The sequence below is a fragment of the Thamnophis sirtalis genome, unplaced genomic scaffold (genome assembly GCF_051295495.1).
Source record: "Thamnophis sirtalis isolate CommonGarterSnake01/CBP01778 unplaced genomic scaffold, rThaSir2_p1.2 scaffold_3, whole genome shotgun sequence".
Classification (NCBI taxonomy): domain Eukaryota; kingdom Metazoa; phylum Chordata; class Lepidosauria; order Squamata; family Natricidae; genus Thamnophis; species Thamnophis sirtalis.
The window spans coordinates 70984989-71006245 of record NW_028261383.1 but is presented as its reverse complement, the minus strand read 5'-3'; the positions used below and the strand labels follow the sequence as shown (position 1 = coordinate 71006245).

At 34.8% G+C, this 21257-nt stretch overlaps 2 protein-coding genes across 4 annotated transcripts in view; one reads left to right on the top strand and one right to left on the bottom strand.

The window, feature by feature from the left end:
* The window catches only part of SYN2 (synapsin II), a 123371-nt gene that overhangs the window by 75490 nt on the left and 26624 nt on the right, over positions 1-21257 (top strand). For all 3 annotated transcript variants that reach the window (XM_087709112.1, XM_087709111.1, XM_087709110.1), the window contains 4 exons: positions 15119-15181; positions 15998-16140; positions 18573-18647; positions 20164-20266. In XM_087709112.1, the coding sequence (XP_087565238.1) occupies positions 15119-15181; positions 15998-16140; positions 18573-18647; positions 20164-20266 (384 nt within the window). The remainder of the gene's footprint in view (positions 1-15118; positions 15182-15997; positions 16141-18572; positions 18648-20163; positions 20267-21257) is intronic.
* TIMP4 (TIMP metallopeptidase inhibitor 4) lies at positions 1863-13934 on the bottom strand. Its single transcript, XM_014063917.2, has 5 exons — positions 13805-13934; positions 8332-8420; positions 4949-5066; positions 4339-4463; positions 1863-2342 (listed from the first exon to the last, which is right to left on the bottom strand). Exons 1-5 carry the CDS (start codon positions 13932-13934, stop codon positions 2184-2186), a joined length of 621 nt encoding a protein of 206 aa, XP_013919392.2. The 3' UTR covers positions 1863-2183.

The following is a 21257-nucleotide window of genomic DNA, read 5'->3' as shown; positions in this document are numbered from 1 at the left end:
TCACTGATTGGCTGTAGTCCAGGCCAATCCAATCAGTGGGCGGCAGGCTGGGCTGGCTTAAATTTGTAGGATAGAACGGAATGATGAGCCAGCCCAGCGAGCTAGCAGCTGATGGGCGGGGGAGCGAGGTAGCTGCGAGCGCCCAAAAAAGCGTGTGTTTTTAAGAAGCGTGCGGGATGCAGGAAAATTTATGAAAAGGCGGGGCTATCACGCCAAAAGCGGGATGTCTGGTCACCCTATGGTAGATGCCTGGGCTGGTTCATGGTGACTAAGCCATTACTTATCAAAAGACAGTAATCCCATAACCGTAGGAATCCCATCGGATAGCTGTCCAGGCCCAGCCATGGCAGCCTGACTTCTGTATATTTGTGACAAAGAGATTTGATACATGTGTATGCAAGCTTAAATCCTTGCCATTCAGCAATATTTCTACTTGCAGTGATGCATGAATTAAAGATTACAATGGAAAAGATTATATCAAAAACAAATTATATCATAAGATTAACATTCTTTTAGGAGTACATTTTCAACATTAACAGTTAGGACATAAAGTTCTGACTAGAAACCATTACTAATAGCACATGAAATAAGATTCCATTTCTTCAAGGTATTTTAAAATATAGAATACTGTCAAAATTAGCTGGTATAGGAAATGTCTGGAAGCAGCATATATTGTCTTGTTCTGATCTTCATAAAAAATTGGTGTCTGATTGCATTAAACAACAACCTTTTAATTCAAACTTTAGTACTAATAAAGAAAATATTTGTAGTTCAGGATTGACCCCTCAACTTTATTATAATAGTGCCATTAGAATGTATAATGTATACATTCTATACTATATAATGTATGTGTACATACATTATGTAGTATAGAATGTGTATAGGCACATCCATAGATACATTATCTACCATATATATTGTATGTGTATGTACACATACACACACACACACACACACACACACACTCACACACACACATACACACACGGCCAGTTACAACATCCCACACAGTCATGTGACTGAGGTTCTCTGTTTTTTTTTTCCAGTTTCCAACAATTCCTTCTGGTTAAAAATGGGGGAAATGGACTTGTTTAACAACCACAGTGTTCACTTAATGACCACAAGTTCACTCATCGACCACAAGGTTCACTTAAACAGGTCTCTCTCTCTTTCTCTCTCTCATTCTCTCTTTCTCCATCTCTCTCTGTTTCTCATTTCTCTCTTTCTCCCCCTCTCTCATTCTCTCTTTCTCCATCTGTCTCTCTCTGTTTCTTATTTCTCTCTCCCTCTCTCTTTCATGTGTGTGTATGCACAGGCGCAAGCCTGATAGAGGACATAGCCATCCACTTCCCTGGCACAGGAAGGGCTTTGAGACCACGTTGTGGCCCCGAGCACCAACATCACAACTGTCCCTTCCTCTCCCCCACTCTTGTTGCACTCACACTCTCTTCTTCTTCCACCCCACCCCCCCAAGGTTGCCATTTCCCTTGCCCTGGGGGCTTGAGACTTTCCCCTCTCCTCTTTCCTGAGATGCAGGCTTTAACAGAGGGGAAGTGAAAGCTACACAAACAGATCACATGCTCCCAGAGCAGCAGCTGCTTGCCTTGCCCTGATGGATCACCTTTTTTTCTCTCTTCACCTTGTTTTTTTTAACTTTAGAGGCAGCGTTTACAGGCATAGCCCACACTCACATATGGCGCCTTTCCCCCTATTATATCTTATTTTTTAATTATTTCCCTTAGAATACTTTTAAAAAGAAAATGACTATAGAAATAAGCAATCTTTTTTCATTCAGAGGTAGTGTTTTGGTTTAAAACAGTATTATTTTAATCATTTCAAATTTTGCAATGTATTAACAGGAGTTGAAATTACAATTTTAATAAACCTCACTTTTTAAAAAAGGATTCTTTCTTAGAAAACAGGGATGTTTCCATACAAATTTACTGAAATAACTGTTGAAAGCAAAGACTGCCAGGAATGTCATTTTTATATTAATCTGGATGCCAATTCTATGTATTCTGCGTTTTAATTATACTGCACAATTTGCTTTTGATTCTAAGGAAGAGACAATTATTGGAAGTTCAAAAGATCATTAAGCAGGCAACATGGAATAAACATAACACCTCCTGTTTCTCCCAAAATTTATATTATTTATGGTTCACTGATATCAGCTAAGTATTTCACTAAGGAAGAGCATTGTGCCAACTGCAAGTTCCTTCACTGCCCTTGAAACAGGCAGAATTATGTGCTTGATGTCCATAGTTCTTCTCTTTCAGCCAATCCGTCCATTGGCATTCATGGGGTTTTGTGGTGGAACAAGGTTTTGTATGGCAGTGAGTAATCTAGGAGCAGAAAATTACACGAGTATCCCATTATAAAATCATATTTTATAATGTATAAACACTTATTTATCATTTATCAGTGTAAAAATTCTGACAATGTGTAAATTGTTTCCAAAATCCACATATGCCTTGAAATGAGACAAGGATGGAACTTTGGGCAATTATAAATACACATATTCCAACATTATGAATTATTTCAACATAGAAATTTATATAAATACAAAATATTATTTCGATACTTTTTTCTGAACATACAGACTATATTTTGTACCAACATGACTTTTATGCATCTAAAAGACTGTTATGCATCACCTTGATATCTACAATGTATACATTAAGTGCAGAAAACCATCTTGGAATTATGCAGCATAGATATTTTGCTGTTAGTCTTTCATATCTTAATGTTAAGAGAAGTGATGGTCTTGATGATACAGTTTTAGAGTGCCAATAGAAGAGTGGTTTCTGAGCCTGGTTATTTTCCTGCAGACATTTAATTACCCAACTCAGACAGTGAACAACAGCCTAATCAAGGAACTATCAAGAAAGAAAAAAACGCTCTCACCAAAACTGATAGAGCAAGTCACTGTATTTAAACAGAGAACAGAGGGCACCCTGAAGAGATTTCTTAGTTCAATAATGAAACATCTGCAAAAAAAAATCAATCAAGCTCATAGACCCACTCTGTACTTCACAGGTACAGTTGTCTAGTGAAAGGATTGTTTTAAAAAAAAAACAGAAATAATTTAGTAGCATAAGGGCTAAATAAAATAAGGGTAAGATTACTTATTGTATGACTAGCATAAAAAATTATGTGCTTGTCATCTTAATAGATATTATTAATTACACTTTCTGTAAAAAATTAAATATATTCAGTGCTACAGGTTAAAGATGTATTTATCCATTCTGCATTGATTAGGGAAGTTTCAAGAGACATTGAATTCAAGCATACACAATTGGAGACATAGTTCATTAAATCTTACCACAGGTATATCTAGATCATAAAAATTAGGTTGGTGGTCAAGGAAGACAAGGATCTTAAAATATGTATTAATGACCACATGATCCAGTAAATCCATTTGAAAAGTTAAGTAGTAATATTAACAGTAATAAGTTTTCAACATGATAATTATAAGGTATTATTTTTATACACATAATTAGTATATCCTAACTGCTAAAGACCCATCAGAAAACAGCCCAACGAAAGAATCTCTGAGACCACTCCCACACACACAGACAAGCAAGACACCAGAATATGAACTGACAGCAAACAGAACTCCTTATTAGCACTGATGATGTTACCTAGTTAGGGTAATGAAACTTCTGCAAGAAAACAAGCAAGCTCGGAGAGCACCAAGGAACTCTCACTTACAACTAGTCATTTGCAAAATGTTTAGAGGTTAAAAAGTTTTGACTTCAGACTACCCTATTTTATCATTAGAACTTCTTTTCCTGGTAGTTTTGTAATTGGTACCTTCAAATAATATGCTCTCCCAACCTTTATTTTAAGGCAAAGTAACCTTTTGAATCACTTTTGCTAGATCTCTGCAGTTAGCAAAGTTTGCAGGGAGATCTTACATTGGTTTTCTAATAGTAAATAACTACTAAAGGGACATATGACACAGTTGAGAAAATTGTTCCAAAGCTCAGTGAAATAGGTATAGAAAACAGTTGCAGATATTACAACATAGCTAGAAGGACTACCAACCCAAGACAGATTGCTTTAGTATTTGGATGTACCATTTAGATAAGGTAGGTTAAAGCTTATGCATTTTAACAAATCTGCTTTATTCTATTTACATTCCTTACATATACGTACATGCATACATACATGCATACATACATGCATACATAAATACATACATACATACATACATACATACATACATACATACATTTACATTATAGGTATATTATTATATTTATTGCTTATATATGTGTTGCTGCACAACTGATATAATAATAGTAGATTATATTCCAATCTAATTGTTATACTTACTGTACAGTCACAGCCCTTTTGATAGTTGTTTTTTAGATTTATCTTTTGAGAATCGGTAACTTCATGCCATTTTTTAATAAAATCGCATAAATAAAGTATAAGCATTCCATTATTTGACAAATTACCTGAAGTAAAGAAAATATTGAAATGAGGGACTCAAACACTCTCATGGCCAAAGACATAATCCACAGGCACTAAATCAATCACATTGTCTAGTAGAATATATAACCTGTTATAGGTTCAGAAAAAATTATGATGATTTAAATTTATGTATCACCAACACCTACAAACCTTGTCCAGTTTTCTCTCTCCCCCTCCTTTATTTTTAAATTATTGGAGGGGAAGGGAAATAAAAAGTATTGTTTTATTTTAATTTATTCAAGGAGGTGGGTCCACATATCTTGTAATAGGAGTGATGCTCATTTGCTCTTATAATTTACTTCTACATGCTACATACAGAGAGAGGAAGGGAGGGAGGTGGGAGAGGAAGAGAGAGTGAATAATTATTTTCTAGAAATGTTTACATTTTTTAACAGAAATGTCACTAATAGCTATAAGGCTCAAATGTTGATATTGTCTGACTTTGACAATTGACTTTAATATACTATACCTGAAATAAGATACTGTTCCTGCTTCATTCCGACTTCTAAATCTACCCCGCAGACTGCTGATGAAATAGCTGTAAAAACATACTTGACGTCTTTCACCATTTCAAAACCTTTAAACATCTATTAGGAAAAAGAAAATTCTAAATAAGCCTGCATGAAACGGTTCAACATTATGCTGTGGAATATTAACATTTGCACTACTTAGCTTCCCACCTTCTCTATTGCGCTTGGTGTATCTCTGTACAAGAGAGCATGGGGAAAGTGGCTTGTTTGATTGTTGTTGCCAGGGGGTGGGGTTATTGTTTTTACTCTTTATATAGTGGGTTTTTTTAGTTTTTATAAGCAACAAATACTGTGAACACCCATGAATGAATTAGATTATCACATTAATTATAATACCATGGACAGCCAAAAAAATAGAAAATGGATAATTGAACAAGCCTCTGCAAGATCTCAATCAAAGCACAAATAATGAAGCTGAAGTTACCCTACTATGGACACATTATGTGAAAATCCGGTCCCCTGGATAAGGCTCTATTGCTGGGAAAGATGGAAGGAAAGACAAGGGGATGATCAATAGAAAAGTAGAGAAATTTTTTAAAATAAATAATAGTCAATGTCTTGATTTAAAGTTATTTATCATTCAAAATAGTACTTCCTAACCTGGCATGGTAAATCATAATACTAAATGTTTTCTCACTAGAATCTTGCTGATAGGATTCTTTTAAAATATGAATATATGACTTTCATGTTTATTTCTAAAGTTAAAATCTAAAGTGGGTAGGCATGTTCCAGATCCATTAAACCCTGCCATCTTGTGGGTCCTTGGAAATATACATTTTCCATTATACTCCCTGCCCTATGAAACGCCTTCTCCCTAGAGATCCAAGAGGCCCCTATCATTTTATCCTTTCAGAGGGCATTCAAAACGCTGCTCTTCCCCCAAGCTCCAAGCTAAGGTAAGGTGAAGCTAAGATGAGAGTTGGCCTCAATATCATTGTGGCTCCAGGTTTTCCTGCTTTTTAGTTTTATCATAGTTGGTTTATGATTCTATAACTCTTTCATTGGTTGTAAGCTACCCAGAATTGGTTTTAATAAGGGCAGTTACGCAAATGTTATAAATAAATATATAAATAAAATTGTATGGAAAAACATCAAACAAAAATGTTTTTTTTTTAAAAAAACACAGGGACAAAATCCTTTCTGAAGAGAAGTCAGCACTTTGAACTGGGATCAGAAATGAAAGGGCAGGTATTTTAAATCAAAACAGATTAGTACATACAAATCCATTTTAGAAAGCTGCTGTTTTCTATAGTACATTAGGTACCTTCATTATATTTATTTAATCTGGAAATAGCAAACCATGAATAGAGTTGGCTTTGTTTTCATCTTCCAGAGGCAAACATAGGCCTCATTCTTCCAAACTAGGGGGTAGGGTGGAGTATGAACTCCAGTTACTATCACTTAGGAATACAACTTGGGTAGCCGTGTTGGAGAAAATAATCCTTCCAGTAAGGGGAAACTATACAAGCAGGAATAACCAGTTTGGCTTTTTGATTGTTGCAAATCAGAACTGCACTTGGAGTAAGAAAAAAAAAGGTCACTAAGGGTGGCAGTAAACAGTGATATAAACAGAAGAAAATGTGAAGTGTTATTCCTGTTTCTTTGAAAGGAAAAAATGTCATTTAAGAATGTATTCATGCCATTAGGAGAAGATGGCCTCTAGTGTAAAAATTTAGTATATTTGTTGATGTAATAATCTCTTAGTTCCTACTTGAAATAACACTGACAATTATTTAATTTATTTTAAGATTTCTAGAATGTTGGGAAAGATTGTGCCTTATATAACTTCCTCTTTACAAAAAAACCTACTCACTATACTATACCCAATTCCAAGAAAGCAGTCAAAAAAAATTAACAGCCAATATAGTCAAGACTCGGAGAATCAACAGTAGTTACTAAATGTGAAAGAAACAGGATCCTTTCTTTAGCAAACGTACAGAACAGATAGCAATAGTGATAGCACTTTATTGTGCTTTATTGTGCTCTCTAAGAAGTTTACAGAGTCAGCATATTGCCTTCATCAATCTAGGCCCCCGTTTTACCAACCTTGGAACAATGGAAGGCTAAATCAACCCTGAGCCGGTGAGAATTGAACTACTGGCAGTTGGCAGAAATAACTTGCAATACTGCATTCTAACCACTGTGCCACTACAGCTGTTGATGATGTCATATCTTACCAATGTGTTTTAAGGTTATTAATATATTTTAATTACCTTACAGATCATCCTGGTAGAAAATCTGGCAATATGACATGAAATTAAAGTTGATATTATGTTCAGAAAAGAATTATTACTTTTTTATCTCTTAACTTTATTGTTAGATATTATATCTCTTCAAGTATACTATGCTTTTGTTCCTCTTGTCTCTTAAGGATTCTTCATATTTCTGTAATGCTGCTATTTTTCCATACAACACAAAATCTGTTCATAATAAAATGGAATCTTATTTGAAAATGTTTGGAATAATGTTTGGAATTATCCAAGTTTTGTTTCTGACACACATATTTGTAATTACGTTTACATTGTTTTCAAATTCACCGTTATTTATCCTGACTATGAATGAGATGCTATTTTTCTCCCTTAGCTACTATGTAACTAAAGGTTTGACTCAGAAATGGGTTACAGTTGAAGAGGAAACTGAGTTTCCCACTGATTAATTAACAGTCTTGTTGGATCTCTCTTGGCTTTTGCTAGAGTTAAACATCTTTTGCACATGGGTAACATTTGTTTGCAGCTGCACAGGATCGTTTTGTTCCAATAATTTCTAAAGGTCAGTCTGTACAGGAGAATCTAATTCCCAATCCTTGATCTGCCAGCATTATTGCAGAGTTGCAGGTTAGCGTAAAGGATGAAAGTATAAATCATGTAAGAGGATAGCCACTATAGTGAGCAGATGAGATGCTTTCAAAGTCTTTGTTGTTTTGGGTCTTTGGAAAGAGATGTAATTTTTAATGAAAAGCTAAAGAGAATGGGGAGAGCCATTATTGCCATTATTAGCTAATAAGTGAGGCAATTCTGCTCACAGACCAGGAAAGGCACCTTTCAATGGTGGCCATTGAGAGCTGCAGATGTGGATTACAAGAACACCAATACTATTTAATTAAATAGTAAAATAGTGAGAAGAGCCTGTTTACTTCCTGCTTTGTTTCAGTTCTGAAATGGAAGACTTGCATGAGCACTATCTATCTTACAGGTGTCTTTACTTCCTATTGAAGCATTGGTTGTAATGTCAATAGAATGGAACAAAACAAATTTTAGTCTCCTAAATGGATGTCTTTTTTCCTGCCATTTAAACCTCAGAAGAGACAAAAAGTTTTAGATACCTTTGTTTGCTTGATTTCATACCGGATCATTTCTTCAGAAGAAGGTGAATCTTTAACCACTGTTTTACTCAGTATGTTTGCAACAATCACTGAAATAAAATGAAACATTATTGGAAAATATTGGGTGGAAAAAAAAACTGTCTTTCCCCCTAAACATCAGTAATGTGAAAGCAATTATTTATTTTATTTAAATGATTTACATCCTGTCTTTCAGGATACAAATTTTACCAAATTAGCTTACGTGCTATGGTAATAAACAGACACAAATCAAGAATAGTTTTCAAAAACTAAAAAGAACTTTGTTCCTTGTCACAGCATTGACATTGGTAGCATTGGCTCTCTGAAAAAGGGGAGGAAAGAAATGCTATAGCACAGAGGTTTCCAACCTTGGCAACTTTAGGAATTGTTGGCTGAAGAATTCTGGGAGTTGAAGTCCACAACTCTTAAAGTTTCCAATATTGAAAAACACAGTACCAACTATCCTCAAAGATAAATTAAGAAAAATGATATAATATGCAGGTACAAGGAGTCCTTGACTTATGAACACAATTGTGACCAGACTTTTTGTGGCTAAGGAAGGTAGTTGTCAAGTGAGTCATGCCTGATTTCCTGAACTGTATCTGTCATGTTTGTTAAATGAATCACACAGTTGTTAACGGAGTCCAGCTTCTCCCATTGATTTTGCTTGTCAGAAGCCAAGCCAAATTACAAGTGGCAATCACAAGTGGGAAAATTACAAGTGGCAATCACCTGACCCCAACATGCTGCAACCATCATAAATACATGCTAGTTTCCAAGCTCCTGAATTTTTATCACTTTTGACCATTACTAGCTGCAGTGCTAGTATGTGCAAGAACTGGTCATAATATTGAAACATTCCCTTTTGAAATATTTTGAGTTTGAGATTTTGGCACAACCATGAGAGAGATGATTCACTGTAAATTAGAGGATCAAGCATATTTATTCTTGGATCAAAAGTTTTATGATACAGGAAGTTGTAACTTTGAATGTTCACTAAAGAAATGGTTGTAAATTGAGGGCTACCTGTAAGCATTACCTGCAGTAATAACCATTTAACTTTCCTTAATGTCAGCTTTTGAAACATAAATGTGCATTCTTTCACAAATGCTATATTCCTAGTTATAGTTATATTAGTCATACAAGTAGTCCTTGACTTACAATGATTCATTTAGTGACTGTTCAAACTTATAACAGCACTGCAAAAAGTGATTTATGACCATTTTTCACACTTACAGCATCCCCATGGTCATGTGATCAAAATTCAGCCACTTGGCAACTGGCAACTGGCTCATATTTATGATAGTTACAGTGTCCTGGGGCCATGTGATCCTTTTTTGTGACCTTCTGACAAGCAAAGCCAATGGGGAAACCAGATTCACTAATTCAACAACTGTAGAAAGAAAGGTTGTAAAATGGGGCAAAACTCACTTAACATGTTTCAACATAAATTTTGGGCTCAATCACAGTCGTAAATTGAGGGTTACCTGTGCCATATCATACCACACTGGATTGGATTGGATTGGATTTATTACATTTATATGCCGCCCTTTTCCCCGAAGGGCACTCAGGGCGGCTCACAATTCAGTCAGGGAAGGGGGTACAGACAGGGGATAAAAAGACGAACATAACAATACACAATTAAAACACACAACAACCATACCATTCGAGGAGGGGGGCAAAAGCTCTTTAGCCCCAGGCCTGTCGGAACAGCCAGGTTTTAAGGGCTTTGCGGAAGGCCTGGAGGGTGGTGAGGGTTCGAATCTCCACAGGGAGTTCGTTCCAGAGGGTCGGAGCAACCACAGAGAAGGCTCTCCTCCGGGTAGTCGCCAGTCGGCATTGGCCGGCGGATGGAATTTGGAGGAGGCCTAATCTGTGGGATCTGATCGATCTATTGGAGGTAATTGGCAGCAGGTGGTCTCTTAAGTATCCAGGTCCAATACCATGAAGGGTATTTATAAGTGACGACTAGCGCCTTGAAGCATATCCGAAGACCAATAGGCAGCCAGTGCAGCTCGCGGAGGATAGGTGATACGTGGGTGAACCGAGGTGCATCCACGATTGCTCGCGCAGCTGCATTCTGGACAAGCTGAAATCTCCGAATGCTCTTCAAGGGCTGCCCCATGTAGAGCATGTTGCAGTAGTCCAGTCTAGAGGTGACAAGGGCACGAGTGACTGTTGTGAGGGCCTCCCGGTTCAGGTAGGGACGCAACTGGTGCACCAGGCGAACCTGGGCAAATGCCCCCCTGGTCACAGCCGACAGGTGGTGTTCGAAAGTCAGCTGTGAGTCCAGGAGGACTCCCAAATTGCGAACCCTGTCTGAGGGGCATACTGTTTGACCCCCCAGCCTGAGAGATGGAAAACCTGGCCAATTTGTAGGAGGGAAACACACCAGCCACTCGGTCTTATCCGGATTGAGTACAAGCTTGTTATGTTGTACCATTAGTCATATTACTTATATTAAACACTGTACCATTAGTCATATTACTTATATTAAACATGATCCCATGTCACATGATTCTTCAGAATTCAGGCAAGCCCTTTCAACTGGAACAATTTTCTATATCACGATTTTGGTTGCTAATGCCTTGAGATGTATCACCATTAAATTACTAACTTGATGTACAGTAAGGAAGGAAGTGAGAAGTTAATCTTTCACAAGAATTATTACAACTTGAAAGTTTCTTTATTAACTCATTCAGTTGCCAAGACAGGAAAATATATCATCTTTATAGTCCTCCAGCGGGTGATACAATGCTTGCCTCTACTCTGTTATCATTTCTGTAGTTTCCTTAGTCTGTTGATTTCCAATGTCCTTTCTGTTGTATCTATTGTTTCTATTGCAATGATGCAAGTCCTTGCTACCTGATGTGTAAATGATGAAACATCTTTTTTTAAAAAATAAGAGTCTGTTCAAGTAGTCCCTGCCAACCTTTGTTACCTTAGCCTAAGCCCATTCATTGATGGATAGACACATCCTAGCATTATAACACCAACAAAATCTTTTTGCAGGAAGCATTTGAAATTTGGACTGTTTCAATTCTTTCTTTTTTTTTAATGGCCAATTTTCATTTTAAAAATGTTGCCCTAAGTATAAAACAACCTCTTCTGGTTGTTGCTGGAAGACTTTTGAAGTCTTAGTATTTCCTACTTCCTGGGAAAAAAACCAATTGAAGAGAACATTTTGAATTTTAGTTTGAAACGTTCCATTTTGAAATATTTTGAGTTTAAGATTTTGGCACAACCATGAAAGAGATGATTCATTGTAAACTGGAGGATCAAACATATTTATTCTTGGATCAAAAGTTTTATGATACAGGAAGAGGAATCATGAATGGATTAGGAATGATTAATGAATTAATGAATTGTGCATAATTAAATTCTTTCCAAAAGTGGTTACCAAGGGAAATGGGAATTTAGTGTCCTATGAAAAGTTCCATTTGCTGCTGGTGAAGCAGGGCAATTTTCCTTGGCTCCCAGTCCTTCCGTCCTCTGAAGACCACCACATTGCAGTCATATGGAGCACAGCTGGGGGATTTTCTTGTTTACTTAAGCCAACATCTACATAAAAGCAACCTTATTGTATGACAATTATAGAATATCCATTTGTAAATAGCTTCAGTAGATAGCATATAATTTCTTCTTCTCCAATTATTATTCCAATGGAGTTGGGCAGCAAATAAATTTAAATAAATAAATCTCAGTAAAAGAGAATATTTGTAGCTCATGGTTGAAATGAGGGATACTTGGTGCTCACAGAATTCAGAGTAAATAAAAGTTAAATTAAAGAAAATAATCACAATTCAATGAATAAATAATCAAACACTTAGTAGAATTGACTTTTATGAATAATGAAGTTCTTTTTATTTGTAGTTTACTACAAAAAGATAAAAATATTTAGATGGGACTTGACTGTAAACATTCAAGTCTTCCTGCCAACCTGTTTTGTTCCAGAATATTTTATTCCTGTCTATTTTATTATGAATATGTTTGCATGTACCATAACATTAAAATTGCTGTAGGATGCTCTTCTATGGATCTGTTAATACCTGCTATATATTTTTTGTAGGATTACAAATATAACATGTGCACTGTTTAATATGATCTGTGTATGTAGAATAGACAAATACTGATAAGCTTTTACTTCTCACAAGTGCTCAACAGATTAAAAACAGAGAGCCCTGAATAACCAAATCTTTAATAATGCATTTTTAATGTTGGTTTTCCACCTAAAATTCTATGTAGTGATTTGTAATTGAGCTGCCGAAAAACTATTTTAAGCTCAAACTATGGAGATATGGATTTTAAAATAAAGAAATATAAATATAAACTTAACTTAAATCAGAAGTTAACTTTCTATAATTATTTCATCTCAACTGATCACAATTACATGCTGTGTAAATATATAACATATTTCAGAAAAGTAATACACAAAAGAATTCATAGAAACAACACCTGCATTTTGTGAATTGCTTTATCATTAAACTAAGTTATTTTTTCTCTTATAATTTATACTGCTTGTCTAGGTAATTTTCTTGATGGATTTATTCAGGTTAGAGCTTGTCATGGTTACAAAGATTTTATCAACACAGAAAAGCAATCAGTAGGCAGAAGGTTCTGCCTCTTCCATACAAATGGTAATTTTGTGACATTTCAGAAACTAATGTTTTACATTTGCTCTTTAATTCTGAATAGAAGCTATATCTTGAATTGATAAAATGACAAAATGTCGCATTTGGGATAATTCTGGATTATCACAGTGTAAATTTTTAATATATTCATAATGGAAAACTATGCGGATTATATATTTGGCAAGGAGAAAGAGAGAGAGAGAGAGAGATTGTCTATAAATAGTATAGTATATACCATACTGTATATTGTATTTAGTATGCAACATATAGCAACATGAATTAACGAAGTCCCATATCGAAACAGAGATAGGGAGGAAAAAAAGACTCATAGAATGTCTAGTATATGTTGTAAAAATATTCAACTGTGAAGTTTAAATCAGCTGAAAGGAACTTGATAAATCCTTGATTTAAGATAATTAAGAAGCAGATTATAATTGTAAATGTGTACTTTATTTTACTGTTATCATATGTACAGCATGCATATTACATGACCCCTATTCATGTTTACTTATATATTAAATGTTAGCAATATGCAGAAACAGTTCTAGTACATATCATTCCATAGATTACTGAAAATAAATTCAATATAGCAAGTCCAATAAATTATTAGAGATAAAGATGATAAACAGAGAATTCCAAACTTTTACATGCTTTTGAAATTCATTTTATCCTGGGAATCCTGTGTGGTAGTGTTTTACAGTGCTGATTTTCATTCTGAGATATGGATCCTAGTGCATTGCAGAGTTGTGAGCATACAGCTAATCATGTCTCTAAACTGTTCTGCTAGTTTGTCCAGTAAAAAACATAGATGATTCGTGACTCACCAATATTAGACCCACATATTTCTTCCTGTGGATGAGCTGGGCGACAGTTGCAAGCTTCAGTCAGATCCTGAATACTGAGGGTTAGAAGGAGCAGTGGTGGAAATAGCAAGGAATTGAGTAGAGGAGTCATGCTGCTTGAAACACACCTGGATGACTGGCCAGCTTGAAGAAAATGTTCTTTCGCTGTTTAATATATATCCCCCTCCTAAATTTGCTAATGACGATCCAATTTCCTCTTAGAGCAGGCAGCAATTTAATTTCTGTGCCCAATTTCTATTGGGCACAGAAATCCTCTGGCACTCCATTCTGAAAATATATTTATCTTAAGTAACTTTTAAGGTTCCTGACATGGGAACTGTTTTTCCTTTCTTTAAGCCAAAAAGCCATATTATTGGTGAAACATGAGAGATTTCTTATATCAGAAGAAATGTACTTTAATTATTATAAGTCATTGTCAGCAATGGTTGGGAAAGCACTTTAGAACAATATTCAATTCTGGGATATTTAGCAAATTGCACCTGTGTGGGTATACTGTAAATCAGATTTTCCATTTCATACGTTATCTGAGTAAACAGTGTGGCTTATTTTCAGTTTTAGTTTAGTTTATTATTATTTATAGGCCGCCCTTTTCCCTGAGGGGACTCAGGGCGGCTTACAATTTATAGAGTTCAGTTCTAGTTTGTAATCTTTTGCTGTCTATATATTTTTCATCACACCATTATGCTGATTATACAGACTATCATTTGTGAATGGCAAGATTTCTGCCATATTTATTATGATTGTATAATTAGTAATTACATAAATGCAGTAAATTCATTCAGCAAGCAGCAGTAGTTTTGTTCCAGTTTAAGATTGTGTTTGTTTGTCTATGTCTGCGTACACGGGCCAAAAAAAAAGAAAAGAAATCACATTTTCTCCGTACTAAACATAACACACACCCACACCCACACACACATCATATTCTACAAATTATTATCATTTCATTCATTAAATTTAACAATAAATAAAATGGAGAAAATAAATATGGATTAGTAGCTCAAATATCTTAAGCCTTCCAAATTGTAGTACAGCCAGCAAAATGCTTGTTGAACTTTAAAAGAAAGGTTAGTCATTCACACACTTCTGGAAAATAAGAATAATTTCTTGTCCTGCCCTCATGTGCTTTGGAGAATACGTGGCATTTCAAAAGGCTTCTAATGCAACCTTTTTATCCACAGAGAAACATGAACTTGATAATGAATTATCTATTGGTTATGTAACTATTTTAATTCTTTCTTTTCTTTTCCTTACTTTTCTTTTCTTTCGTTTCCCCAGCTGACATTGCCAACATTTCCTGTTGTTGTGAAAATTGGACATGCTCATTCAGGCATGGGAAAGGTGATCATGCTTTATTTATATATCTTGGGGAAAGATAACAAATGATTTTTAGAAGATGGTTATGTAAATATTGCTCAATTCAAACTCTCCAACAAAAAAGATTAAAACTTCAAGCAATTATTATGGAAATTTTTATGATATGGTGTCTGTCCCTTAGTATTTGCTTAATTTTAGGTATATACTGCCTGTTAGTCCCTTGAGCACAAGTTTAAAAACTCATAAAACTCAAATCATAAGCTGAAAGACACTTTCAATTGTAAAAATTCTTTGAAGAAAATGCTTTGTTTCAAAAGTAGAAAAATTTTGTATATTGTATATTAGTTCTATAATTTGTCAGGTCCCAGCCAATTGATTTTACTTTGGGACAAACTTATAAAAATTGTTTTTCAGGGTAATTTTATTTATGGAATATCATGGAATATCACATATGACAGGATAAACAGGAATGTCTTCATTTTACATAGAATATATAATCTGTCTGAAAAATTATATGTAAAAAGATTTTCCAACTTGCTGCTTTCCAGATGGGTTGCATTGTATTATAGCCCACATCTGCCCCTCAAACAATCAATTCCTGTCTATGGATGATTGTAGTATAAATGTAGAACTTGGAGGAGACCGATGCAGACAGATAATTAAATATCCTATCAAGCCTCAATTGTTATTGGTAGTTAAGAATGACTAGTAATGTATTTCTCTTAAAAATCTATTATGCTTAGAAATACTGTGTCCATTTTGCTGAGAAATTTAATTGTTGCTTATTCCTTTTTCTTCTTCTTTTTCCATATGCAAAATACCTTTGGATGCTGAAAACAGGTCAAAGTAGACAACCATTATGATTTTCAGGATATAGCCAGTGTGGTAGCCCTTACCCAAACCTATGCTACCACTGAACCCTACATAGATTCCAAATATGACATCAGGATCCAAAAGATTGGAAACAACTATAAAGCCTACATGTGAGCAATTAGATTCTGGGATTGTATGATATTGTTGTTCTTCCATATTGAGACTGAATGAACATTATTTACTCTGTTTTAGGAAAAGTAGGTAATCTGTTTTCTTTAGCAGAACTGACAATCATCAGTTCTAATAATATATTTAAATTATTCAGAAATATGAACTGAATCTTTCCTTTTTCAAACAAATATTTTAAAATAGAGTGAGAATAAGAGGCATTCTGAACAAACATGAAAACATTATTTAATATAATTTCCAATATTTTATTTATGTATTCTGTATTTTTCAAATTTATATTAAAATTAAAATTTAATTAGTTAATTTAAAACAATCCAAATGAATTTCAGTAGTATTCAACAGAGAAAATAATATACCATAAAGCAATTGCAAAAGAACAATTTATTTATTTGATTTTTATAGCTGCCCATCATAAAATCAATCAACAATAAAATAAATAGTGTATAGACATAATATAAATCCAAAGGTATTGTCATATTCTCCAATATGTGGGCATGATAGTTCTCTTTCACTATCTGATAAGTTGGCATGTAGCAAATGGAACAGAATTATTCAGTGTTACTTCAGAAGGCAAGATAAGAAACCGTAAGTATATATTCAAAAAAAAAAGATTTCTGTTGGCTATCGGGGGGGAGGGGAGTTGTGTTAATTGAAACTGCAACAGACTACCACGAGAAATGGCAGGCTTGCCAGTTGAGATGTTTAAGCAAAGGCTAGATGGCCATCTGTTAGGGATACTATAGAAAAATGGTTTTGTGAGACAGTACTGTCTGAGTAGTCTATTTATCTAGGGGGTTTTTTGTTTCATATTTATACATAATATAGTCTTGGGATTGTTATTTGATATTTGGTACATTTTTCAGTGGCTAAAGATGCTGAGCTTGTCAATCAGAAGGTCGGCAGTTCAGCGGTTCGAATTCCTAGTTCCGTGTAACAGTGAGCTCCCATTACTTGTCCCTGCCAACCTAACAGTTTGAAAGCACATAAAAATGCAAGTAGAAAAATTGGAACCACTTTGGTGGGAAGGTAACAGCGCCCAATGAACCTTCGCCAGCCACGTGACCGTGGAGACGTCTTCAGACAGCACTAGCTCTTTAGCTTTGAAACAGAGATGAGCACTGTTCCCTCGAGCCAGAAACGACTAGCACATACAGTATGTGCGGGAGAATCTTTACCTTACATTTTTCAAACATAAATATGAATACATTTAATTTAATTTAAAATTTATTTTTAGTACATCTTCTCAAAGGATGAGACATTAGAAACTTTGAGACAAAATCCTTTAGCTTTTACAGTTAAATCATATTAAATATTAAAATACTTGAATCATAGTTATACTACAAATCAACATTATTTTGATATGTTTAGTCAGGAGCTTTATGTTCCATAACAGATTTTAATCTGTTTTGGATACTTGAGATTTTAGCACAAAGACCTACTAGTTTAAGAAGTGGCAAAGGAAATATAAGCTGCCTTGACAGCTTCAATGCTGTTTTCAAAATCTCTGGTACTGCAATCTTCTGCTGCTTACGTACATGATAATTAATTAATATCCAGTTGACTAAACTACAGGTAGTTGGGAATTCCCAATTTCAGAGCGCTTGTGATGTTTAAAGATATATACATGTGGGCATTGCATTATGCACTTAAAGGAAATGGCACAGTGTAAAAAACAAACACCACAAAAGCAGACATTAATAGCAGTAGCAATAGCAATAGCAGTAGACTTATATACCGCTTCATAGGCCTTTCAGGCCTCTCTAAGCGGTTTACAGAGAGTCAGCATATTGCCCCCAACAATCTGGGTCCTCATTTTACCCACCTCGGAAGGATGGAAGGCTGAGTCAACCCTGAACCGGTGAGATTTGAACCGCTGACCTGCTGATCTAGCAGTAGCCTGCAGTGCTGCATTTAACCACTGCGCCACCTTGGCTATAGGAAACTCTCTACATGTTCACAATATAATTTTTACCTAAAAATACAGTGCAGAAGCACACAGGTTTTATTTATAATACTGGTTAAAGATTCAGATATCATTGTGTATTGATTAATCATATAGTTTTTATGTAATTATATAATTATTGACACAATGCCAACTATCTGTCATATTAAGATATCTATTTAGGTTGAACAGGAATGCTTTCTCTTTTAAAATAGGTTTCCTGAACTTAAATTCTTAAGTTGATCCTTTGTATTGTTAAAATGACTACAAGTTTATTCAATGCAGAAAGCTATTTTTCAGTATCTTCTTTCTTGATCAAATCAAATTACATACTTTTGTTTATTCAGGATTTTTTTATTTTATATTTTACAGTTGTATTGGAAAGCATTTTTTCCTAATAAATGCACAGTGATTAACAAAATTAAATTGAAAAGACTTATGTGCTTCTTTAGCATTTCTATTTCTCCACAGGAGAACTTCTATATCTGGAAATTGGAAGACAAACACAGGATCTGCAATGTTAGAACAAATTGCTATGACAGACAGGTAAATAAATCTTTCTGTAAATTGTTTACTCGAGAGTTTTTATTTTTACTTTCTCTGTTTTTTAGTTTTTTTCTTTTCATAATTTTCTGTTTCTATTGAAATCAGAACCTATGGAAACTGTAGAGATGGTAGGGCCATTTCAGAAGCATGTACACACAGAGATTCAGAAACAACTGCTTGAATATGAAGTAGTTGCGGCAGCGTTAGCAATTCAAAAAGAGGTGTTTTGGGGGTCACGTGTTCCGAAACACTTCTTCTGGGGAAGTTTCATAATATCAGAATAAATACTATGGTGTCTTATTGTTTTTTTTTAAAAAAAAAAAAATCTAAGCATGCTACAAAATCACCTGGGTATTTTTTTCTACTGAAGCATAAAATTATGCCTGGATTTGCATGACACTGTTACCCTAATGGGACCAGAATGTCATGTGAATATAAAAACTCAATAAATTCTGCAAAGGAAGAGTAACAATTCTAACCCAAAATAGCATTTAGGAATTATGAGCCCAAAAATTCTTCCCCAGTTAGTCTTTCAGGCAGATGTCTAGTCCAGGTTAAAGAAATCTCACCTAATCAATTCTCCAAAAAGAAGACAATGAAAAAAGCAACAGCTCATTACATACAGTAGTGTACTATTTCTGCCTATCTATTTCTGCATATCTTGGAACATATTTCCCAAATATTTCATTGGTTTTATTTGTCAAACAATAACTCTATGACCAGAAGAGTCAAGATGTTTGAAGACAGTCCTTTTAAAAGCTCTTATGTACAGGCATGAATCCAAAACGAAAACAACTCTCAGTATAGTGTCACTTTCCCTTATTCATAAATTCTACTCTGGAGACAGATTCAGATAAATTGAGAACCACAAAGCAGTACCAGGTGTATAACTCTGGGGTCAGCAGCAGCAAACATCAGGCTCATTTGGAGCAAAAATGTAGCTTTTTATTTGTGCGGTAAATTTCCATTGAATTTCAGCAAACTGATGGTTGAGAACACAGATCTGCACAGATAAGATGCATGCTACTGCTTCCATTTGTACAGTTTGTTCCCAAACTTCTCTTTATCTCCAACCATCTTGTAATTATTCAGCCCACTGCCCTGTTCTAAGAGAACGGCCATATATTAAGAGATGTATAGTTTAAAAATGAAAAATGTATAATAATAAGAAACACAGCATGATATACATTTCCCCCAGAGCTGATTCACTCATATTAAACTTTCTTCAATATTCTAATGGGAAATCTCAGAACTTTATGGCATTTTTAAACTCCCAAGTAATGTATATTGATGCTTAAAATAGATATGTTGTAGCGGCTTCACTGAACCATTTGTATATTATAAAAGTATGACAGCTTAGATATACAATATTCCAATTACTGCTCTATGTGATTTTTTTTTAAAGAATGGGATACAAAATATCCTGAAAGTAGTCTAAACCAAAACCATTTAGCTGAATCTCCATTAGGACAGTATTGTGCTTTTAAGCTAATGGGAACTTGTCTTCAAATTCCAGATACAAGCTCTGGATTGATAGCTGCTCTGAGATGTTTGGTGGCTTGGATATATGTGCTGTCAAAGCAGTCCATGGGAAGGATGGAAAGGATTATATTTTTGAGGTACAATAAGTGTGTTTTTCTCTGTCACTGCTGTTATTTTTAATTAAGTATTTATATTGTGGATTTTGAGGTCTCATGATTCCAAAAAGGTCCTTGGTGCCTTGCAATTTTTAAAATAATATAACATTCTAAAAAAGAAAGAAAAATGGTAACTTGGAGAAAATTACATAAATAACATCCAGGAAATAGTTCAACTTCAACCTAGAGTTGGAAACAAAGCCTGTGGAATGCTAACGTTCAAATAAGGCTACATATTGTGGTAACATAGTGGGAAAGCACAATCATACTATGAGTTAGGCCAAATATCAAAATATTTCCATATTTCTTAGCAAACTCTCCCTGAGTTCTTTGGGCATAGGATTTATGGGTTACCTTTCCTAAAAGAAACCCCCCAAAATTATACACTACATGAAAAGGGAAATTGAGAATATAGTTATATATCCTTTTAAAGACATAAAATATACTTTCCTGTGCTATATATTGATGTATGCTACTCAGGTCAGTTAAATGTGGTTTATAGAATAAATATTCTTTAATTCATAGAAAACATTAATCGTTCAGGATTGTTTAACCAATAAACTAGGATACATGTGAGCTTGATAAATCTGTCTTCTAATGAAAATAAAGTTAAAATTAACAAAGGTATCCAAAAGCTGTTAGCAGATAAAAGAGATAATAAATAACATTTTAATCTTCTGGGAAAACAAGGAGCATGAGAAAGAGACACAAAATACCTCACCTAAATTCTGTATGACAGACAAGTCAGTTAGGTGAAATGGGCAGTATAGAAATGTGATGGATGGAGGGATGGAGGGATGGATAAGGAAATTCTTGCAGACTGTCAAATGTCTGATATTACACCCTGCAACAATAAAACTAAATCCTAATACTTCTTGTGATGTCTGTTTCCTGAGCTGGCCTTCCTAAAATGCTGACACCTGTTTAGCAAAGGCAGAATCCGACTTAATTTGATCAGACTCTTGACTTTGAA